The sequence below is a fragment of the Callospermophilus lateralis genome, chromosome 15 (assembly GCF_048772815.1).
Source record: "Callospermophilus lateralis isolate mCalLat2 chromosome 15, mCalLat2.hap1, whole genome shotgun sequence".
Classification (NCBI taxonomy): Eukaryota; Metazoa; Chordata; class Mammalia; order Rodentia; family Sciuridae; genus Callospermophilus; species Callospermophilus lateralis.
The window spans coordinates 59,817,360-59,841,313 of NC_135319.1; the positions used below are offsets into that span (position 1 = coordinate 59,817,360).

At 36.0% G+C, this 23,954-nt stretch overlaps 1 protein-coding gene and 1 pseudogene across 2 annotated transcripts in view; one reads left to right on the forward strand and one right to left on the reverse strand.

Annotated features, from left to right (window-relative positions):
- The first annotated feature begins 448 nt into the window (after positions 1–448).
- The window catches only part of Btaf1 (B-TFIID TATA-box binding protein associated factor 1), a 91,581-nt gene continuing 68,075 nt past the window's right edge, over positions 449–23,954 (forward strand). For both annotated transcript variants that reach the window (XM_076834631.1, XM_076834632.1), the window contains exons 1-4: positions 449–519; positions 15,288–15,411; positions 22,115–22,229; positions 23,216–23,362. In XM_076834631.1, coding sequence (XP_076690746.1) covers positions 506–519; positions 15,288–15,411; positions 22,115–22,229; positions 23,216–23,362 — 400 coding nt within the window. In that variant the 5' untranslated portion in view covers positions 449–505. The remainder of the gene's footprint in view (positions 520–15,287; positions 15,412–22,114; positions 22,230–23,215; positions 23,363–23,954) is intronic.
- On the reverse strand, positions 12,567–13,172 carry LOC143381492 (peptidyl-tRNA hydrolase 2, mitochondrial-like; annotated as a pseudogene).

Genomic DNA, 23,954 nt, shown 5'->3' on the forward strand with positions numbered 1-23,954 from the left:
TTTCCTCTTCTGGAAAATCAGGGGCCCTGTATTTCACGTCTCTGCTTAATTTTGAGACCAGAGGTCCGCTCCAGATCTGCACGCAGAGCTTTGTTTTCAAGCACCAGGGCCAGGAACCGGCCTCTCCAGCTCCTTTCACTCCTCCGCTGAGCGCAGCCCCTCGCGGTGAGCTGATGTCATTTCCGGCGCGCTGACGCTCAGTCCGGCGTGCCGACGCCTGCGTCAGCAAAGAGCGGGGCTGGGGGCACCGGGTTTGAAGTCGTGCGGGTCGGAGGACTGCCGCCTCCGCCGCTGTCTCAGATCCCAGCTCCCGGTTGCGGCGGGGACGACCTCCGGTAGGTGGCGGAGCAGATGCCCGAGGGCCCGCTCCGGGACGACTCGCACCGCACCGGCCGCTCCCCTCGGCTCCGCGGCCTGGGCCTGCGCCGCTCTACTCTCTGGAAACTAGCGCCTCAGCGGCGCGGCGAGTAGCTCGCGGGGCGCTCCGAACCGCCGGCTCTCGGCCATGGCGGTCTCCAGGTGGGTCTCGCCCCTGACGTGCGAACGGAAAGAGGGGTCAGGCGAGGCACTGGCTGCTCTTGGCGCCGGAGCTCCTGGAGAAGAGCGGTTCTCATTGTCACTGGACTCCAGCACCTTCTTCCCTAGACTTCGGAGTTCGCCCCTCGTTACTCCTAGTAAATCGATTCAAGAATGTCTTTTTCTTGTTAAGTAGACCCTCCGGCACGTTAGAGCTGCTTTTTTTTTTTTTTTTCTTTTTTCTTTTCCTCGCTGTGTTTCTCTTCTCTGGTTTCTCTTCCCTCTTTCGGTTCTAGGAGGGTAAGTCTTAGCATTCTAAGTCTGATCCCTAACCTCCATTTCATGGCAAAACTTGGTAGGAACCGTCGAAGGAGGGGAGATTTAGGTTTCCTATTAACAAAGAGAACATCTGATTATGCTAATTTTTAAAACATTTACAGAGTTAGGCATATGTTCTTTCCTGAGGCATTTTTTCCCCTACATTGAAGTATAAAAATCATTTTGTTCAGCAGTAGACGTTCTGTAGTCAGCGTTGTAATCTTATTATTGTATTAGCCCCATCTTTCAAGAGGTATCACAAATTTTAAATTATTGTAAAACAATGCCCAATGACTGGAAAGTTAAGACAACTAAAGAAGAACAAGATATTTGTTTAGCTATAAAAGGAAAGTTTTCTTCGCCTAAATGACAAATGTTTGAAAAACTTTGTTTTTATTATTTGTTAAATTTTTTTCTTAATGGTACTGGGGATTTAATTCAAGGTCACTTTATTTTGAGATAAGGTCTGCTCAGTTGCTGAGGCTGTCCTTCAATTTGACATCCTCCTGCCTCTGTTTCCCAAGTCACTGGATTACAGGTGTGGGCCACCATGCCTGCTTTTTGGAGAGATTTGATTTTGGTGGTCCTCATGGGAATATGGTCTCTTGGTGCTAGCAGTCAGAAAGAGTCATCAAGATCTTTAGAGTTGGCAAGGGAACTTTTAATGAGAATTGGGTTCTTTTACTACACAGGCTAAAGGAAAAAATGATGAAAATAGATAGTTTTCATTCATTTTTTATAATTAATTGAACACATTCTTTGAGCATATTACTAGCTAAAATGTTAGCTGTTATGCAAGGGTAAGAATAACCCCTGCACCTCCCAGACTCCCTAGATAACTGATGAAATAGTGTGTGGGAGAAGCCTATGGGAGTTGGGTGAAGGAGGTTGCTAGGTACTGGTAGTATGGAGTATCTGATTTTTATTTCATAGATTAATTAATCCATTCAATGTGAGGAATTTTTTTTTCTCTTTTTTTTTGGTACTAGATATTGAATCCAGGGGCACTTTACCACTGAACTACATCCCCAGTCCTTTTTAGTTTTTGTTTTGTGGCAGGGTCTTGCTAAATTATTGGCTGGCCTCAAATTTTTGATTCTCTTCCCTCAGCCTCCAGAGTTGGGATTAATGTGAGGAAATTCTTGTTTTGTGATGTATAAAACTGCTCTAACAGAATTCAAGTAATAGATTTGTTTTTTGCAAATACAAAAAGAAATTTCTTCTAATATGCTGCTCCAATATAAATACATAAATATATACATTATAAGCACATTGATTCATTAACTTAATATGAGATTTGTTTATTAGGTGTTACAGTGTTTAAGGAATGAATACTTCCTTACTTAGAGTAGACTATATTTTTCTACAATACTGGATGTAGCCTTTTAGAGACAAAATGATAGTACTTTATCAGAGTCTTATCTGCTTTAGTCACACTAATCTATTTAAGTTTAGGTCACCTAGTATTTCTGAATGAATGAGTGGGTTTTGAAGGCTTCTGCCTTCTGTTCTGGCTATTGGATTTCAGAGTAGTTTTTTTTTTTTTTTTTGGTATCCTTTTTCTTATTCACTTTGTCAATTATTTTTAAAAAAGTCTGTCAGGTTTTCATGAAGAACTACTTCTCTGCTTGCTTTAATAATATAAGTTCAAGCAAAGTATTTTTGAGACACTGTGTTTTGGTGGTATTTTAAAATGTGGATTCTCTTTGAATGGCAAACCTTGGTTTCAAGCTGGCCTTCTTCATGCACTAAGCATTATTTCTGTGCTAACCAAGCTTCCTTTCTTTCATGTTGATGTATGCTTGTGGAAATACGGACTACTTTAATACTATTTTATGTGAAATAAAGAGATAAAAATCACATGCCAGAATCAAATCTAAAATATTTTTTGTTTTATTTATATCAATGTGTGTAACTGAAGATAAACTGCAATATTTTTAGGGCCTTGAAGATATTTCTAACAGAAAGGAAATAGTAAATTGGTACTGTCATTTCCTCAATTACCAGGTCAAGAAATCTGGGGATAATCTTTGGCTTTTCTGTCCTTCCCTCTATCAACATCCAGCCAGTTGCCTATTCCAGTTTTCTTTTCTAATCTCTCATCATCTCTACTCCAAAACACCTGCAAACATAAGTAGCTTCTCTCCACTACCTGCCTCTTATGCTATTTCACTCTGGTTCATTCTTCACTTCAGCCATATTATTTGCTAATATGCAGATTTTAACATGGTCATTTTTCTGCTTAAAACTTGTTAGTTTTCTGTTGCCTTAGGGCAAAGTCCAAATTCCCAAATATCTTTCCTCAGCTCAAGTCTGGCTAATTCCAACTGTAGTTTTTTTGATCTAAGCCTATATCATTTTGTTCAGAAAGCCTCTGCAGGTTTTACTTGACCTTTGGTATTTGCAACAATGTATACTCTTGTCCATTGTATTATTTAATCATACATTGTAATTGTTTAATTGTTCTCTCCCTTTCTGAATTAACATAAATTCAGTGAGAGAAAGGAATGTGTCTTTGATCTTTCTGTCCCCAGCTTCTAGGATATGATGCTCAGTACATTTATTTTTTCTTTTGTTTTCCTTGTCCCCTCCCTGCACTTTCTGCTGGGGATTGAAAACAGGAGTACTCTACCACTGAGCTACATCCTCACCCCCGCCTTTTTTTTTGAGATAGGGTCTCCCTAAATTGCCCAGTTGGCCTCTAACTTGAGATTTTTCTGCTTCTTCTTCCTGAATAGCTGGGAGTGTAGGTGTGTGCCTCCACACCTGGCTCCTCTTTTCTTTATTGGGAAGGAGTCTCCTTATATTGCATGGGTTGCTTAAACTCTTGAGCTCAAGGGATTCTCCTGACTCAGTCTCATGCAACCAGGATTGTAGGCTGGCAGGCACATGGTACCTGGCTTAATATTTTTAAAATATTGATTAGTTGATTAATTAATTTGTGGTGCTTAGCATTGAACCCAAGGATTCCCAAGTGCTATGTAAGTGCTTGACAGCTGAGCCACACTCCCAGCCCTGAATATATTAAAAACAAACAAAAAAACTAGTGATTTTGTTGCTTGCTTTAAAACCTTTTATAATTTTACCATAACTTGGGGCTGGGGTTGTGGCTCAGCGGTAGAGCACTTGTCTAGCATGTGTGAGGCACTGGGTTCGATTCTCAGCACCACATACAAATAAATAAAGGTTCATCAACAACTAAAAAAAATATATATTTAAAAAAAAATTTTACCATAACTTATGCATAGTAGAATATTTCCTGTGTTTTTCAGTGTTTCTATGTTTAACTAGTTTTCTTCAGAAAGAAAAATATGCACTATAGCTTTGAAATTGGCCAGGATTATAATTTTTTAAAAAATCATCAGAATAATTTTTTGAAGTTTAAATACAGTTAAGTTCTAAATGCAGTTAAAGTCTATGTGATAGCATAGACTTTTGTAATGTACACTGGATATAATGTAACCTGTATTTTGTATGATCAAAAAGTTTAGATCCTACTTACAGTGCTATCAAGGCTTGGTTTTATTGTACTTTGAATTGTTAAGAATGTGTCAAATTATGAAATGTATGGACAATGCTTAATCTGGGTGAGATATATCTTGCAAAAATAACTTTGTGACTCTCTAAAGTTGCAAATACAATCATAACATTGGAAGTTTTCTATAAATTTCACTGCAATATCACTGAAGGATATATAACTCCTTTAGATCCTTAAAAAAAGAGATGGCATACTCTGGGGTGTGGTGGTGCATGCCTATAACCCCAGCTACTCAAGAGGAAGACTGAGTCAAGAGGATTGCAAATTAAAGGTCAGCTTTGACATTTTAGGGAAACCCTGTCTTAAAATAAAATTTAAAGGATGGTAGGTGTGTGTGGTGGGGGGGTGGGGTGGGGGTAGAGACGTAGTTCAGGGGTAGAGCATTTGCCTGCCTGGGTTTAATCTCCAGTACCACTACCAAAAGAGAGGGAGGAAGAGATAGATATTGAGATTACATACAAGAATAGACAACAACATTGCCTTTAAAATGTAAATATTGTTAAGTCATTTAATCTCATGCTTTTAACTACAAAACTGTGTCCACAAAACCAAGTTTGGGGGAAAAATTAGTATATGGTCTAGGCTTTCATTGTTGCTCACAGATGATTTAAATTTGTCTCTTTTTTTCTTTTTAATATTTATTTTGTAGTTATAGGTGGACACAATATCTTCATTTTATTTTTATGTGGTGCTGAGGATCGAACCCAGTGCTTCACACATGGTAGGCGAGTGCTATACCTCTGAGCCACAACCCCAACCCTAAGTCTTATCTCTTAAATCTTTTAATACCTTTGTTTTGTTTTGTGAGGCTTTCTCCCAATATTTTCTTTAGTTGACATTAAATAACCAACAATAAAGGCAGCCCTAGAGGGATTTATTCATTGGTGTTCAATTTATAACTAGGATTCCAAAGCTTAATGTAGATTTTTTTTTCCAAAAAGACTACTTTTTATATCTTTGCCAACTTATGCTACAATTGATCCAGTTGACTGTTGTACAACACTTTTCTTTCTTCTTCTTCTTTTTTTTTTTTTTTGGTGCTGGGGATTGAGTCCAGGGCCTGTGCTTGTGAGACAAGCACTCTACCATCTGAGCTATACTCCCAGCCCCGTTACAACAGTTTTGAGCCATTAGTTTTTCCTTAATCATATAGAGATTCTAAAAAACAAAATAGATCTTTTTCAATGATCATGATTTAAAGTCATGTCTTTATTTATTTATTTTAATTTTGGTGGGGAGGGAACTGGTGATTGAACCGAGAGACACTTAACCATTGAGCCACAAGCCTTGCCATTTTTTATATTTTATTTAGACATAGGGTCTCAATAAGTTACTGAGGCTGAACCTCTTGCCTCAGCCTCCTGAGCTGCTGGGATTACAAGCATGCACCAGCACAGCCAGCTTGATTTGAGTCTTTTACAGCAATATCTTAGATATGTGACATGTATCTGTGCACATGAAAATGATGCAGTTCAGAAAGGATTCAGGGGGCAAAAAAACAAAACAAAAAGCATGCTGGAGGTCACACCCTCTTACTGAAGAAACAAGTTGCTACATATGAACAGAATTTTGCTTTAGTTTTGTTAATACTCACTTTGCACTGCTGATATTTCAGAGAAACATTGTTTCAATAGGCCAATTCTGCAAAGAAGAAAAAGTTTCTTGATGTAGAGGCAGTTCAGTGAACCCTTTCTAATGACAGGGAAAATGGTAATATAGAACAAAACCCGGGGCTGGGACTGTATCTCATTGGCAGATCACTTGCCTAGCATGTGTGAGGTACTGGGTTCGATCCTCAGCACCACATAAAAAGATAAATAAAGGCATGATGTCCATCTACAACTTAAAAAAAAAAAAAAAAAATAGAACAAAACCCGTTTATTTCCTATGTGAGACCACACAGGTGTGCTAGTCTTACTTATCCCTTACTGCTAATTTCAGTCCATTATGAGATTGGCAGGAGGTAGTATTGTAAGTTATAACGTATTAAACATCTTATTATAAAAAATTAGAGACAGGAAAAAGTACCGGAGCTTTTTCATTTTATCTTCTATGGTTAATTCCTTTCTGTTTCTTCATACAAAGTACTTCTATGAAGTTTGTTTGTTGGCTTCCTTTGTTTTTTTTTTTTTTTTTTTATTGTTGGTTGTTCAAAACATTACATAGTTCTTGATATATCATATTTCACACTTTGATTCAAGTGGGCTATGAACTCCCATTTTTACCCCATATACAGATTGCAGAATCACATCAGTTACACTTCCATTGATTTATATATTGCCATACTAGTGTCTGTTGTATTCTGCTGCCTTTCCTATCCTTTACTATCCCCCCTCCCCTCCCCTCCCCTTCCCTCTTCTCTTCTCTCTCTACCCCCTCTACTGTAATTCATTTCTCCCCCTTGTATTATTTTTCCCTTTCCCCTTGCTTCCTCTTGTATGTAATTTTGTATAACCCTGAGGGTCTCCTTCCATTTCCATGCAATTTCCCTTCTCTCTCCCTTTCCCTCCCACCTCTCATCCCTGTTTAATGTTAATCTTCTTCTCATGCTCTTCGTCCCTACTCTGTTCTTAGTTACTCTCTTTATATCAAAGAAGACATTTGGCATTTGTTTTTTAGGGATTGGCTGGCTTCACTTAGCATAATCTGTTCTAATGCCATCCATTTCCCTGCAAATTCTATGATTTTGTCATTTTTTAAAGCAGAGTAATACTCCATTGTGAATAAATGCCACATTTTTTTAATCCATTCGTCTATTGATGGGCATCTAGGTTGGTTCCACAGTCTTGCTATTGTGAATTGTGCTGCTATGAACATCGATGTAGCAGTGTCCCTGTAGCATGCTCTTTTTAGGTCTTTAGGGATGTTGGCTTCCTTTGCAGTGCAAGGGATCAGACCCAGAGCCTTATACATGGCTAGGCATGTGCTTTACCACGGAGCTAAACCCCCAGCCCTGTTTTTGTTTTTAATTTTGTAACAAATAACAGAATTTACCATTTTAAAATGTATGATTTCATATTGTGTTGAAACCATAGCTATTTCTGCTAAAGAACCTAGAAGCAAGTTGTTTTATTTCTTCCTGGTGCTAGGCATGCTAGGCAAGTGTTCTATTGCTGAGCTCTATCTCCAGACCTATTTTTAAAAAAAATATTTATTCTTAAGTTTTAGGTGGACACAATATTTTTATTTTACATTTATGTGGTGCTGAGGATTAAACCCGGTGCCTTGTGCATGCTAGGTGAGTACTCTACCACTGAGCCACAACCCCGGTGTCCCCCAGATGTATTGTTATCTTTTAGATAAAATCAAACAAAGGCATGTTGGATCAGAGATTAAGCATAAAGGGGAAAAAGTCCCAAAGGAAATAGCATAGCTTGGATATCCTTTTTCAACATTCATCATTCATTTAACTGGTATTTACTGAATGCTTTCATGTTCTAGGTACTAGAGATGTAACAGAGAAGAAAAGTAGTCTACAGTCTCATGGAATTTATTTTGAGTTGAGGGGTACTTGCAGCTGACTTTAGTGTGGTTTCATATCTTTATATTCTTTGTATTCTGTGTAGTATCTTAAATCTCCTTTCTTATTTGGGAAAACATAATAACACATTACCCACAGTATGAACTAGTATTTATTCCAAATATTTTTTTAAAGTGTTTTTTAGTTGTCAGTAGGTCTTTATTTATTTATTTATTTTTAGTACCATAGAATTTTTTTTTCTTTTGTACCGGGGATTGAACTCAGGGACAATCAATGACTGAGCCATATCCCCAGCCCTATTTTGTATTTTATTTAGAGACAGGGTTTCACTGAGTTGCTTAACGTCTTGCTTTTGCTGAGGCTGGCTTTGAAGTCCTAATTCTCCTGCCTCAGCCTCCCAGGCCACTGGACAGGCATGTGCCACCATGCGCAGCTATTAACACAGAAATTTTATGTTTGTTACCTCCGTCTCTTCCATTTGTCTGTCCTTCAGAGCATGAAGAATGACTTTATTTCTTTTTCCTGTTAGAAACTTCTATAAGAGAAGTTTGAAGCAAAATTAGTCTTGTAACTACTGTGTTCCCTCAGTCAACCCTCCTTTTAACTTCTCTTCTCTCTTGACATATAACTTCTTTTAGACTTCTGCTCACCAAGAAACCTGTCTGCCCTCCAGTATAAATCTCATCATCCTGCACCACTTAACTGCATCAGTCTTTTCCACTGTGGCATAGCCCTGGTGCTTACTGTTTGCCTCATAGTTGAGTACCCTGGGGTAACAGGTCAGACTGCCCTCTTGTCAGATCCTTGTCTTTTCATCCCTTTGTTTTTCCTTTTGTGTGATGTCTAATTTACTGTCTGGGAGAGAGGAATGGAGAACTCCAAAAGGAACTTTAAGTTAAGAGAACCAAAGGAGTCTCTTATGTCCCCATTCCTCTATTCAGAGAGGCTACAACTAAAGCAAGTTTGGCTATCACCAGAGTGGAAGAGGTAAGGATAAACAGACCTGGGATTGCAGGAGAGAGAAAGCTGATTTCTATCATCAGGACTATTGGATGGTGAGAGAACAGAGATGACATGACATGACATTGGAATAAAAGGCTCTGCAGAAAGGAGAGGGCAAGAGGAACTGTGGGGCTATGAGGCAGAATCAGCATTAGGTTAGAGAAAAGATGGAGGCCTTTGGGCAGGATTCTATATGAAGCTGGGGGGCAGAGGAAAGGGAAAGTTCAGGAAGAATGGGAATTATGGGCTCTTTGAACTTGCTGTGACTGGAGCTGGCATGACTGCCTTATTCAGAATGCCGAAATACTGCTATGCTGATATTTTCACTTATTGAAACATTACCTTAGCATCACTTAGTTATTTTTATAACTTGTTTTTATATGTAATATAGCTATTAAAAATGTTTTTAAAGGAAGCAAAAATTTCCGTAATATTGGTGCTTAAACCCGCAAGAAACTTGAACATTTCCTTATCTGTAATTATAACATAATAAATACTTGAATATTGTACAAAGTATTCTGGGGGACAAAAAGAATCGTTGAAGGAAGTGAAGCCTAATAAGAAGCATAAGGCATCTTGTAATGAATTAACCTAAGAGATGCTGCATATAAAAAAACATAATAAATACCTAAATAACTGCTCAAGGTGAAAATTCATGTAAATTTCTGAAGAGAGAAATTTCTATTGTATAGTAGTCAAATGGTGAAGGATTATAGCTGAATGTTGATGGAAAGGATCTAGTTAACAAATTGAAACAAGAAAAGACATTCTAAGTGGAGAAAACAGTACAGATAAAACCATGGAAACTCAAAAGACCCATATTTGGATGGTACTTTTTTGTTTTGGATTACAGATAGCTAAGGGTGAGCCACTGAAAGTTTTAGAGTAATGATTTGAACAAATGGTGCTTTAGGAAGTTAGTTTCGTAATGTGATCCCATTTAGTGTGAAGTTATGCTTACCAGGCAGTGGAAATTATGGAACTGGAGCTCCCAGATGGGCTAGTGTACTGATAACAAAAAATAAAACTAAATAGTTTCCAAAAAGGATTAAATCTGGGGGAATGTTCATACTGAGTGTGCTAAGAATAGGAAGACCAAGGAAAGAAGGGTTTGGAGAACAGTAGTGTGAAAACTTAGGAAGGAAAGTATTTTATGAATGAGGTACTTACTGGTGTCACATGTCATTGAAGAGCTAAACAAAATTGAATTTAAGAGAAAACTATTGTATTTGGCACTTAAAGAGGTCATTGGTGACGTAGATATACTACACCTATATTACACAGGTGTAGTATAGAGAGAAACTTGATTTGTAAGGATTAAATTGTGTATGATGAGAAATCAAAGAAGTGTTTTAAGACACTTGTTCAAGATGTTTGGCAGTAAAAGGAAAGTGTTCTAGAAGATGGAAGTCAGGCAATTTATTTTCTCATTAGATATCTCTGCAGAGTGGACTATAGAAAGGAATGGATTAATAAAGCAGTGATTTGAGATATTGGAGAAAGGATTATTGAAGATAGGAGGACAGGATGGTATTAAGATAAAAGTTAGACAGTATCTAAGCCTTGAAAAGGAGTGACACTGTCTTCAATCTGAAATAGCATAAATATAAAGACTAATCTTTAGAAGTACAGGAAAAAAACTTGAGATAATTTGTGTTCTGTAGTGTGGGATCTACTCCTTTTTATGAACTAGAATAGCTAATTGGTGGTTTGAGGAAATTTTTATGACTCAGAAAATTTTTGAGAATTTTTTTTCTTTTTGCATATGGGTTTATAAATGGGTTAATATTGTATCTTCCTTAAGAGTTTGTTTTGCACAGTATTGCTTTGGGTCACCATGAATAGAAGGTGTATCACAGAAAAGGAACTGGGAAGTTTTTGACTTTTTCCCAGCAGTAATCTAGCAAACTGACATCAGATAAGTCATAAATAGGACAAACACAGGAAACAAAAACACCTTTTAAGGTTGTAAAATTTAAAATGTGTGTGTATATCTACTTTTACCCTTGAAAATAAGATTAAGTGAAGTTAGTGAGCTTCCCTTAATATTCTAAGAAATTGTAGAAGTGGGACTTCAGTGATCTCCTAACTTCTAGTCTAGTTTTTCATTTTATCATTCTTTCTGGTAGGAAAGTCCTCAATTTATCTGAATTGTACACATTATATAAATGAGTCCAATGTTATACAGAGTGTATATAGCATATGTAGCATAAACTTGATCTTGGGCTAATTCTTTATGCTGAAACTAATTTAAATATTTAATTTTTGGTAATTTTGCCTGCCATAGAATGTAGAAGGTTTAAAATGAATATTTTGACCAAGTTAGGTTGCAGTTAATTATATACAGGCTCCAGGAGGATGTCAAATTTAGTTTGATTTGACAGTATGAAACTTTTAAAAAAGTAAATATTTATGTTGATGCATACAGAAAGTTGTTAGTAGATGCTTAAATTTTTCTTTATTGAGCTGGGGACATTAAAAATTACAGCCATGGCAATATGTTAGCATTCCTAAGGTATTTGTTATAAAAGTTCATGAGAGGAGTTTTATGAACTTTACTGTCAACTTCCTTATGAAGATAAGTCAAAGAGCATTCTGAAGGTTATGTAATGAATGGGTGAGGGAAGCCATTTTTTGGCAAAGGGATTTTAGGTCCGATTTGGTATTAGAACTTTTTAAGAACACACTGGGTGTGTGCAGCTTGAAATCCCAGAGATTAGGGAGGCTGAGACAGAAGGGAGTGCAAGTTTGAGACCAACCTGGAATACTCAATGAGACCCTGTCTCAAAATAAAATAAAAAGAGCTGGGGATGTAGCTTATTGGTAGAGCGCCTCTGAGTTCAATCAGTAATTAAATTTTTTTTTTTTTCACAATTCCTTTATTTATTTTTATGTGGTGCTGAGGATCAAACCCAGGGTCTCACACATACTAGGCAAGTGCTCTACCACTGAGCTACAGCCCCAGCTCAATTCTCAGTAATTAAATAATCTTTCATCTTGCAAGTAAAGGCAAGTGTTTAAATAGCCTTGAGTGAATAAGGAGAAATACTGTGTTAATACTGGATTACATCTGTGCATATTGTATGTAAAAAGTAAATTACTGTTTGTAATTTCTTTTAGAAAATTAACTGTCATATAACTCTTTTTTCTTTATGTGGTTAGCTTTAATTGTTTAAAATAATTTTAAGTGTCAACTTTGCCTCTTAGTATTTTGTTCTCAAACAGCTGAAACTTTCATAGCACTGTTTGTGTTTTTTAATTAGTACTTTAGAGTTATACCTGTTACTGTATTTGATTTTGACATAGTTCATTTTGACATAATCATGTAAGCATGGAATATAATTTGCTCTATCTATTTAAGTTCCCAGTTCTTCCCTTTTTCTTCTCTCCCTCCATCCCTTCCTCCCCCTGTTCCTCTTCCTCTATTCTACTGGTCTTCCTTCTATTCACTTTTGGTGTTTTTTTTTTTTTTTTTTTAATTAGTGCCTTCCCTACAGGAACAAATTTTACTTTCATCTCAAGAATATTTAAATTGGGGAAAGAAATTGATCTTTTTAAAAAAAAAATTTTAGTTATATGTGGACACAATATCTTCATTTGTTTATTTATTTTTATGTGGTGCTGAGAATCGAACCCAGGGTCTCACATGTGAGAGGCAAGTGCTCTACCGCTGAGCCACAACCCCAGCCCCAAGAAATTGATTTTTTAATGTTAGAATTTGACAGACTCAAACAAAACAAAACAAACAAACAAACACTCAAACAAAAACATCATACAAGAGCCCATCCAGTAAAGCTTTAGGTGACCAGTAACTTTGTTGATTAGGTCTGCTGTTCATGGCTCAATTCCTACAACAGTTGGGGAGCCTGGTTCCATCCGAGTACATATAGCATCTTGAATCAAATTTACAGTCGGTCCCAGCATTTTTTGCATGGGTCAGTAATTCACTCAGGGTTTCTTCATCAGGGGCTTTGACACCATTTTGGTCTGGCCAATTTATTCCTGTTTGAGCACTCAGGGTTTCTCCTTTGAATTTGCTTGTAGGCGGAATCAGCAGCATAAGAGAACTGGGCAGCAACTTTTCCTTTTCCCATAAGTTATTTCAGACCATAAGAATCATTTTGTACTCCCCATTCTCTACCAAGATGCTTGCTTTAGTTCTGTTTTTTGGTCTGTCTCACTTATTGAGCTTTTGTAGAGTATTCCAAAGTGTACCCAGAGGCCTCAGCCAAGGCACATGCCACAAGTAACGCCACCAGCCTGACTGAGTGTACTAGGATGGGCCAAGTATTCTAAAACCAAGGATTTGGAGAGCATCTGAAGTACCTCTCCTCCTCTCATGGCTTCCCATTCTTCTAGGAAGCAAACACACTTCTTAGTACATTATAGATATATGTAAGGATGAAGTTAACTGTGGCATATTTATGTATGTACATAGCATATTTTGGTCAATTTTATTTCACTGTTACCCACTTTTCTGTCTTTCCTTCCTTCCTCTGTTCTACAGATCTCCCTTCTGTTTCAGGGGATTCCCACTCCCTTTTCCCCTCCTTATTTTGGTCTAGTATCCACATATGAGAGAAAATATTAGCATTCTTGATAGAAAAAGATGTATTTTAGTTATATTTCTTATCATTTATTACGAATTTATACTTATTAACGACTAAATTTTTTAAATGCCGTGTTTCTACTGTTTGTCTCCTGATACCGCAGAAAGTATCTATTTCTCAACCTTTTACAAGCTTATTTTTTTGTAGTAAAAGGCTTTCAGAAGTTCACTTTGTAACTTTTTAGTTCTTTGTGAGATAAAAGAAATCCCAGAAGTAATAGGAGTCTGTTTGCAGTTTTTCAATGCTTAATGCTTTCGCTTGATTTGAACCCTTTGCTTTCTCTTCCTTATTTGATAAAATTTGAAGATATATTCACTAGATATCCCCTTATATAGGATTAACAGTCATTACAACTTTGCCCCTTGTCACCCTCATTTTGTTTAAAATGTCCATTTATTACAGATTTGAAGCCTCCTTCTTTTCATTACCTCACTAAAGGTAATTAGTGTGGTGATAGGTCTAGACCCATATAATATGTAAACAGGAGGTAGTAATTACCTGTGACTTTGCCTCTTTAAGACTTTTTAGGGTTTTCTTGTATCTTAGAAACAAAGTGACAGTTTTTTACCACCACACTCTTATTCTAGGTACAAGACATTATGATTTTATCCCCAGCTTTTTTCAGAAGTGGCAGAACTGGGATTTGAACTAAGGCTCTGGAATTTGTACCATTATGCTGTATGATTTTATAAATTTGCAGATATTATTTATCATCCTCTCTTCAGCTAACTCATGTACCCCTATACCTGTCTATATGTATGTTGTTTGTTTAGGGACTAGGGATTGAATCCAGGGAGGAGCACTTGACCATTGAGCTATATTCCCAGCCTCTTAATTTTTTATTTTGACATAGGGTCTTGCTAAGTTGCTTAGGTAAGCCTTGCTAAGTTGCTGAGGCTGGCCTCAAACTTGTGATCCTTCTGCCTCAGCCTCCTGAGTCACTGGGATTATAGGAATATTCTACTGGGCTAGGCTACCTCATAACTTTAGTCCCAACTTTGATGTGAATTTTAAATCTCTGTTCTTTTTTTCTCTCCTTGCTGTACTTTTCCTGCCATAGTGAGCTTGTCATCTTCTTCTATAATATTTCCTCTACTGCTTTTTCACATTTCTTTTTAATGACATCTCTGTTTTCTAAGATGCAAAACCTGTGTCCTTAAGGGGCTAAGGTTGTGGCTCAGTGGTAGAGTGCTCGCCTAGCATGCACGGGGCGCTGGGTTCAATCCTCAAGCACCACATAAATGTAAAATAAAGATATTGTGTCCACCTAAAACTTAAGAATAAATATTTGAAAAAAATATTTCACTCTTAATATTTCAATTAATACACCATGTATGTTTTGTTTCTTTATCTTTTCTATCAACTTCTTTCTAATCTTCTTGCCAGGATTGTAGTTCAGGTCTGTACTTTTAGTCTGTAATTCTCCAGAAGATTCCTTCTATTTCAGTCTTCACACTGCTGCCAGTTTAATCTTCCTAAAGCATAGCTCCATAGCTCCAGTCCCCTTACTTTTTGACCAAAGACTTTCATGGTTGCACTATATATTCAAAGGTTTCCACAATAGGGCTTCAGCTTGTTCTGTAGCTGTATCTCCCATTGTTTTCTTAAGTGCAACAAGCTATGTTTTTTCACTTCCCAAAACATACTCTTCCTTTTCTTATTGTGTTCTTGTTCCCTCTTCTAGATGTTTCTTCCTTGAGAGCAGAGATCAGGCATCTCCTGCTGCCCTACATAGGTCTTTGTTCATAGGTACTTAATGCATTTATTGACTCGAACTTATGAGGAAACTCATTTCAGGTTAACTATTATATTTTTGTTATAGGCTTGATCGTCTTTTTATCTTACTGGATACTGGCACTACTCCAGTTACAAGAAAAGCTGCTGCACAGCAACTTGGAGAAGTGGTGAAGCTTCATCCTCATGAACTAAATAATCTGTTATCTAAAGTAAGGACTCTTTTTATTTTTCTTAGTATTATAACAATTGTATAGACTTGTCCATGGATAGGAAAACAAAAGTAAACATAATTTTATGTTAAGTAACAATTTGTGATCTCCAAATTCCATTAAATATCTTACAGTTCTCCAAATAGATTTAAAAATTTTGCTGTTTTCTTTGGTGACAAGACTTAATTTTTTTTTTTCTTTTTAAACTCTATAGTTTAATTCTTTAAGGGACTTAACAATATAGAACTTTTTGCTTGTGTCACAAATTTGAATCTGACCCAATTTGGTAATGAACTGAGTTGTTAGTCTGGTTTCTTAGTGGTCTGACTTGTTCTTAATGGCTAATAATTATATCATAGTTGATAGTTTTCAAATGAAGTACTCATGGGCAATGATTGAAATACATGAGAAGCTAATTGTTATATTACATCCTTACATCCTTAGTTAATAGCTTTTTTTCTTTTCTTTTTTTTTTTTTTTGGTGCTGGGGATTGAACCTAGGGCCTTGTGCATGCTAGGCAAGCACTCTACCAAAACTGAGCTATATCCCCAGCCCAGTTAATAGCAATTTGAAAGTGGAAACATTCTGCTTTGGTGGACCAGTGTTTTCATACCCCTACTCCATGTTCTTTCCCTAAATAATAGTTGTATTTTTACTGAACTCTGGGCTTGTTTAGGTGTACCTTTATGGTTGTAGTTGGCGAATTCTATGTGTTTAATTCCCTGGTATGCAAAGTAAAGCAGGAGTGCTTTGGTGGGGAGGGGAGTGTTGGGACAGAGATAGAGAATAGGGTGGTGGAACAATATGATTGCTCAGATATTGGAAGCCTGAAGATACCTCTTTCTTCTAGTTTAACCTCTTCCTTTCATTCTCATTTGTCACTCCCTGATACACAGCAGTAGGAGTTGTAAGTCCTTTTTCAACATATACAAATCTGCACTATATGGTTGCTCCCCAAGGGCTTTTAAAGACTCCCTTTCCAACCTACTCCCCTGCTAGATTAACTGTCTACTCAAGATGGAGAGACAGTGATTTGCTACCCACAGCCTCCACATTCTCAGAAAAGAGAAGGCTGCATATTAGGCATCTGTGAGGTGAGGAAATAGAAGCATGTGTATTTCTCTTCCTTATTCCAAGCGAAGAAATGGAGGTCTGATAGATCTAGACAGGGAACAATACAACAGGACTGACTGTGCAGAACTGGTAAAGGTTTCTAGCTTTCCAAATGAATTCTGTTCTTAATTCAGAACTCAGCAAACTGGCTGCCATCAAATCATTCCAAAAGGGGAAGTTGTCTTTAACAACTCTTGCCTTCTGATCCTCTTCTTTTCCCTCAGTATTTTCCTGTTATCTTGGTTTTGTTTTTTTAAGAATTTTATTGAAATGCAATTTACGTATCTTAAATGTACAGTTCAGTGATTTAGTATATTACTATTGTATGCAACAGTTGTCACCACAGTCTAATTTTAAAACATTTTTATCACCCAAAAAGAAACCTCAATCTATTCAACCTAATCAAACCTCACTCTCTATTATTCCCCTTCCCATATCGAGCTCTAGGAAGCCATTAAAATAATGTATGTATATTTGCCTATTCTGAACATTTTTTTTTTTTTTTTAAACAAATCATACCTTATTAGTAATCTCTGGGACTTGTTTCTTTCACTTTAAATACTGTGTTCATATTAAAGCACGTACCATTACTTTATTCCACTTAATTGTCGAATAATATCCAATATATGTTTATGATATACCACCTCTTAACCATTTATCAGTTAATGGACAATTGACTTGTTTCCATTTCTTTTTAATTTTATTTTTTTAGTTCTCGGCAGACACAACATCTTTGTATGTGGTGCTGAGAATTGAACCCGGGCCACACGCATGCCAGGCGAGCGCTTACTGCTTGAGCCACATCCCCAGCCCCCTTTTTAATTTTTTTTAGTTATACATGGGCATAATATCTTTATTTTGTTTTTTATTTTTATGTGGTGCCGAGGATCAAACCCAGTGCCTCACATATGCGAGGCAAGTGTTCTATCACTGAGCCACAACCCTGAGCCCTCCATTATGTAAAATTTTACTTTTATGTAAAATACTGCTATGAAAATTCATATACAAAATATTTGTAGGGAGGTATGTAAATTAGTTCATTTTCTGCTGTAATAGAATACCACAAACAAAGTAATTTATAAAGATTAGAGGTTTATTTAATTCACAGTTCTAAAGGTTGGAAAGTCCCAAGATTGGGCAGCTGCATCTGTGAAGGCCTTCTTGCTGTCTTTTGCAGAGACAAAAGACATGTGTGTTGTAGGGCATCACATGGCAAAAGGGGCACATCCAAAAGAGAGCCACACTGGCTTTTATAAAGGATCCACTCTACATGTAACCCATTAATCCACGAATGGATTAGTCCATTCATGAGGACAGAGACCTCATTACTTAATCATTTCTTAATTAAAGATGTTACCTGATCTTACCTTTTAGTACCTCACAATGGGAATTAAATTTCAACTTGAGTTTTGGTGAAGACATTGAAGCCATAGTAGTATGTTTTCATTCTTTTGATTATATACCTGGAAGTAGTATTGCCAGGACACAAGGTAACTACGTTTAACTTTGAGGAATTGCCAAAATGTTTTCCAAAGTGGTTCCATTTTATATTCCTAACAGTAGTGTACAAAAGCCCAGATTTCCCTACATCCTTATTAATAGTTATTAACTGACTTTTTGACCGAAGTCATCCTAGTGGGTATGAAGTGGTTTGGATTTACATTTCTTTGATGACTAAAGATATCAGACATCTTTTCATGTTTATTAGTTGTTTGGAGAAATGCCATTTAGACCTTTTGCCCCCTCCTCTTTTATTATTAAAGTATTTCATTTTATTTTATTTTTTGGTGCTGGAAATTGAACCCAGGGCCTCATGCATGTAGGCAAGTGCTGTACTGTTGAACTACATCCCCAACTCAAATTATTTTAATATTCATATAGAAAAAAGAGACTCCATACTCAAAAGACAAATAGAAATATGTTCAACATAACAAATTGACAGAATACCAATTCTTTGTTCTACAAAGTGCTCAGTTATGAAGTAAAGAGCAATCCAGTAGTGAACAATGGTTATAAATGGGACGTTATAGAAAAAAAGCCAACCTTATAAATTAACAGTACAATATCAAATAATGCCTAACTTTTTTCTCCTTTTCCTCCTTTTGTTTTTCTTTCTTCTCTTCCTCCTTTTCTTTTTTTTTTTTCTTCAGTACCAGGGATTGAATCCAGAGCCTCTTGCATACTAGGCAAGTGCACCACTGAGCTACATTTCCAGTCCTTTTTGCCCCCCTCCTTTTTGCCCCACCTTTTTGATAATTAAATACAAAACTGTAATAAGTATTACATCTATCAAGAAATAGCGAAATTCAAAACATTCTATGGTGATAACTAGTCCTGACAAGGATTTGGGGAAGTTTGATCATTTTTTACCTTAATTTTAAATTATTTGTCCTTTTTCCTTCCTTAATTTCTCTCTCTCTTTTTTTAATATTTATTTTTACTTATGTACATATCTTTAGTTTTAGGTGGATACATTAGTTTGTTTTTATGTGGTGCTGAGGATGGAACCCAGTGCCTCATGCATGCTAGGCGAGCACTCTACCACTGAGCCACCACTCCACCCCTGCTCTCTTTTCTTTTTAAAAAAAAAAAATTTTTTTTTAGTTGTAGTTGGGCACAATACTTTTATTTTATTTATTTATTTTTATGTGGTGCTGAGGATGGAATCTAGCACCTCGCACATGCTAGGTGAGTGTTCTAAGGCTGAGCCATAACCCCAGCAGCCCCCCACTCATCCCCTGCCTTTTTTTTTTTTTTTTTTTTAAAGGCATCTTTCTGTGTTGCCCAGGCTGGTCTCTACCTCCTGGGTGCAAGTGATCCTCCTGCCTCTCAGTAGGACTGGGGATTGAAGTTCTCTGCCCCTGAGCTCCATTTCTAGCTTTATTTATCCTTTTAAAAATGAGTTGTAAGAGTTCTTTATACAATTTGGATACAACCCTCTTATATATATGATTTCCACATGTGTTTTTCCTGTTGTGTTGGTTGTCTTCATTTTTTTTTTTTTGATAGTATCATGTGAAACACAGAAGTTTTTAATGTTGATTGAGATTTTTTTTTTTTTAAGTCATTGATGCTTTTGTTTTCATACTTAAGAAATTGTTGCCTGACCTAAAGTCACACAGATTTACCCTCTATGTTTTCTAAGAGTTGTATAGTTTTAGCTCTTCCTTTTAGGTCTCTGGTTCGAATTTGAGTTAATTTTTGTTTATGGTGTGAGGTAGATGTTCAGCATTATTCTTTATTTTATTTTATTGGTTCTTATTTATACATAACAGTAGTGTCCATTTTGACAGAATTATTCAAGCATAGGATATATCTTATTCTATTTAGGACCCCCTTCTTGTGGGTTGGCACGATGGTGGGGTTTACTTGAGTAATTTCATGTGTGTACATAGGAAAATCATATTAGATTTATTCTACTGTCTTTCCTATTCCTATCTCCCCCACTTCCTTTCATTCCCCTCTGTCTAATTTACTGAACTTCCCCCTCCTCACTTTATTGTGGGTTAGCTTCCACATATCAAGTGAAAACATTTGATCTTTGGTTTTAGGGGATTGGCTTATGTCACTTAGCATGATATTTTCCAGATCTATCCATTCATTGGCAGATTTCATAAAGTCATTCTTCTTTGTGGCTGAGTAATATTTCACTGTGTTTATATATACCACAATTACTTTATCCATTCACCTGTTGATGGCCATCTAGGTTGGTTCCATAGCTTAGCTAGTGTGAATTGTACTGCTATACACATTGATGTGACTGTGGCTGATTTTTTAAATCTTTTCAGATATATGTCCAGGAATGGGATACAACTGGGTCACATGGTGATTCTATTTCTATTTTTTTGAAGACTTTCCATACTGTTTTATTTGCAGTTCCACCAGCAATGTATGAGCATTTCCTTTTCCCCACACCCTTGCCAACATTTGTTGTTACTTGTATTTTTGATAATTGCCATTCTGACTGGAGTGAGGTGGAAATCAGTGCAATTTTAATTTGCATTTCTGTAATTACTAGAGGTGTTAAACATTTTTTCATGTATTTTGTTGATCATTTGTTTTTCTTCTTTTGAGAAGTGTCTGTTCAGTTCCTTTGCCCATTTATTGATTGGGTTATTTGTTTTACATGTGACTATTTAGTTTTCCCAGTACCATTTGTTGAAAAAGAATCCCCACTGAATTGTCTTGGCGTTCTATTCCACTGGTCTATAGTTAGTCATTTTACCAGTACCATACTGTCTTGATTACTGTGAATTTTGAAATAAAAAGTTATGAGTTTACAATACTTTTTCAAGATTGTTTTGGTGATTTTGGGTCCCTTACATTTCCATATGAATTATAGGATCAGCTTGTGCATTTCTGCAAAAACACCAGCCAAGATTTTTGTAGTAATTAGGTTGTATCTATAAATCAATTTAGGGAATATTATTATCTTAGCAATATTAAATCTCCTAATCCATGAACAGGAAGTGTCTATTTATTTAGATCTTTAATTTCAGAACAAAGTTTTTAATATTTCATAGTTTTTAATATACAAGTTTCACATTTCTTTTGTTAAATTTGAGTATTTTCTAGTTTTTGATGCTATCACAAATAGGATTGTTTTCTTAATTTCATTTCAGAGTAATACATACAAATACATTTGACTTTTGTATGGTAGTTTTATGTCTTATAGCTCTGCTGAATGTATTTGTTCTACTAGCTTTTTGTCCCCCCCCCCCCCCCCCCCCCCCCCGTGGTGGGAATTGAACCCAGGGATTTGCATGAGCTAGGCAACCTTTCTAACACTATATCCCCAGCTTCACTTTTACAACTTATAGGAGCTTTATGTGGGGGAGGGGTATATCATGTGTAACTTTGTATTATGTAATAGGACTCAATGAATATGTGTATTTGCTTTTTATTAATGTGGTTATATTTTTTAAATGCACTTTTTTTCTTTTTTCTGCTTAATTTTAAAATTTATTTATTTATTGGTACTGGGGATTGAACCCAGGGACATTTTATCACAGAAGTATATCCCCAACCCCCCCCCCCCAATTTTTTATTTTGAGATATGATCTCACCATATTGCTTAGGGCCTCACTAAGTTGCTATGGCCTTGAATTTTCAGTCCTCCTGCCTTAGCCTCCTGAGTCACTGGGATGGTATTGCAGACCTGTGCCTAACTTGCTTAAGTATTCTTTTCTTAAAAGTTTGTTTTCACGTTTTAAAATGGTAATGATTGTGCTGGGGTTGTGGCTCAGGGGTAGAGTGCTTGCCTGGAATGTGAGAAGTACTGGGTTCATTTCTCAGCCTCACATATAAATAAATAAACATCTTTCGACAACTTAAAAAAGAGATATAGGGGCTGGGGATATAACTCAGTTGGTAGAGTGCTTTACTTTTCATGCACAAGGCCCTGGGTTCAATCCCCAGCACCACAAAAAAAAAAAAAAAAAAAAAAAAAAGATATATATTATTTTATATTATATTTGGAGGGCTGCCAGATTATAAATTAATAACAAGTAAATTTGTATTTCTTGGTTTTGGTTACCTTGAACAAACATTTTTTGATACGTAACTATTCTATTTTATAATTTTTTTAAGGTATTGATTTATTTAAGGAGTGCAAATTGGGATACCCGGATTGCGGCAGGACAAGCTGTTGAGGCTATAGTGAAAAATGTGCCTGAGTGGAATCCAGTACCAAGAACAAAACAAGGTGCTTTTAAGTGGAAAAAGTAGCTTGAAGTAAAAACCCTACTGCAGAATTAACTATAATAGTGTAGTTTATATAATTTTTATTTTAATTTAGTGTAGTTTTAGTGCTTTTAGGTGAGATTTTGTCAGAAAATGATATTGAATAAGGTGATTTTTACCACTGAACATAAAATAAATGAATAAACAATGTTTTTATACATTATTAAAATTACTAATACTATAGTATGCTCAAGGAATTCAAATTCTTAAAAAAGAAAGTAAGTGAATACAGTGCTAATATGTGAAACAATCCATTTTCTTATTGCTGGGAGAATAGGATAGTGAGGTTATTTTCTAAATTTAAGCATAATTAAGTTACATGTGGATAATTGGAAGGGCAAATCTTTAATTTTTTATGTACTCCTTAGAGCATTCTATAATGGTAAAAAAAAATTGTGTTTGTCTTCTGATTATAATGACATTTAAAAACAAATTATGTTTTGAAAAGTTGAAAAGGTATACATTTTAAGTGAAAATGTATTTTTTATTTTTATTTCAATTAGAATTCTTTTTTGATTCCCAGAATAAGGCAAGACTGATGTTAAAGGACAAAATTACTAATTTAGTTTAATGTTTTTAATTAGCTTTATTTTCATTTCTGAAATCAAGCCACATTTAATAAGACAGAATAAGTGTTCCCTAAGTGAAAATTTAAAATGTTGCAATTATATCCATTTTCATGTCACCAGAATACACTTTTAGCATACATCTTAGCTTGTCTAAAATTTTTGCTTTTATTTTCTGGACCTATTATTTTGAGTTATTGTGTTGATTTGTCTTCTCTTGTCTAGTGAAATGTATAAGCAGGAGACATTATAACTTGTAGAAAAGAGCCTTCTCTTTGCTAGTTCATTATTCCTTATTATACATATACTGCAAGTTATGATGTGCAGTTTCCTTTGATTCTACACTTTGGCTATATGTTCATTAATATTTTAAACCCTCTAGAAACTGCTTCGGAAAGTTCAATGGAAGATTCATCTACTACAGATCGATTGAATTTTGACAGATTTGACATATGTAGACTGTTACAACATGGAGCATCACTTTTGGGGTCTGCTGGTGCAGAATTTGAAGTCCAAGATGAAAAATCAGGTATGTAATAGTAATAAAGCCTGAACTTTGTGTTTTTATACTGATATGTCACATGGTATATATTTTCATTGTAATCTAACATGTCAGGAAATGTAAATTGACTGAAGTTTGTAGGTAGATAAGGATGATATTGGTGGGAAAGGTAGCCAGCAGTCTGTTTTTAACAGCTACAGTAGAATTATTTTTCTTCCTCTTAAGTGAATGTGTACCATGTATCATTAGTTGATACATATTAATATTTCAGGAGTAATTTTACTATGTATTATAGAAATTAGATGTATTACTCAGAAGCCTCAGGTTAATAGATTTAAAAATCAGTTTTAGCACAGTATAGATTATAGTGATGTTTTCCCAGCTGTGGAAATTTGAGAGATCATTTGATTATTTTATTTATTTATTGACAGTGTTCGGGATCAAACCCAGGGCCTTCTTCATGCTAGGCAAGCAGTCTACTAGCGAGATGCACTCCCAGCCCCATGGTTGTTTTATCTTTATCTTGTGTTTCTAATATGGTTGGATCTTCTCATGCTGGCATCTAAAGCAAAAACTAAAAATTAAAATTTGGATAGATAATTGTCCCATTATCTTTAAA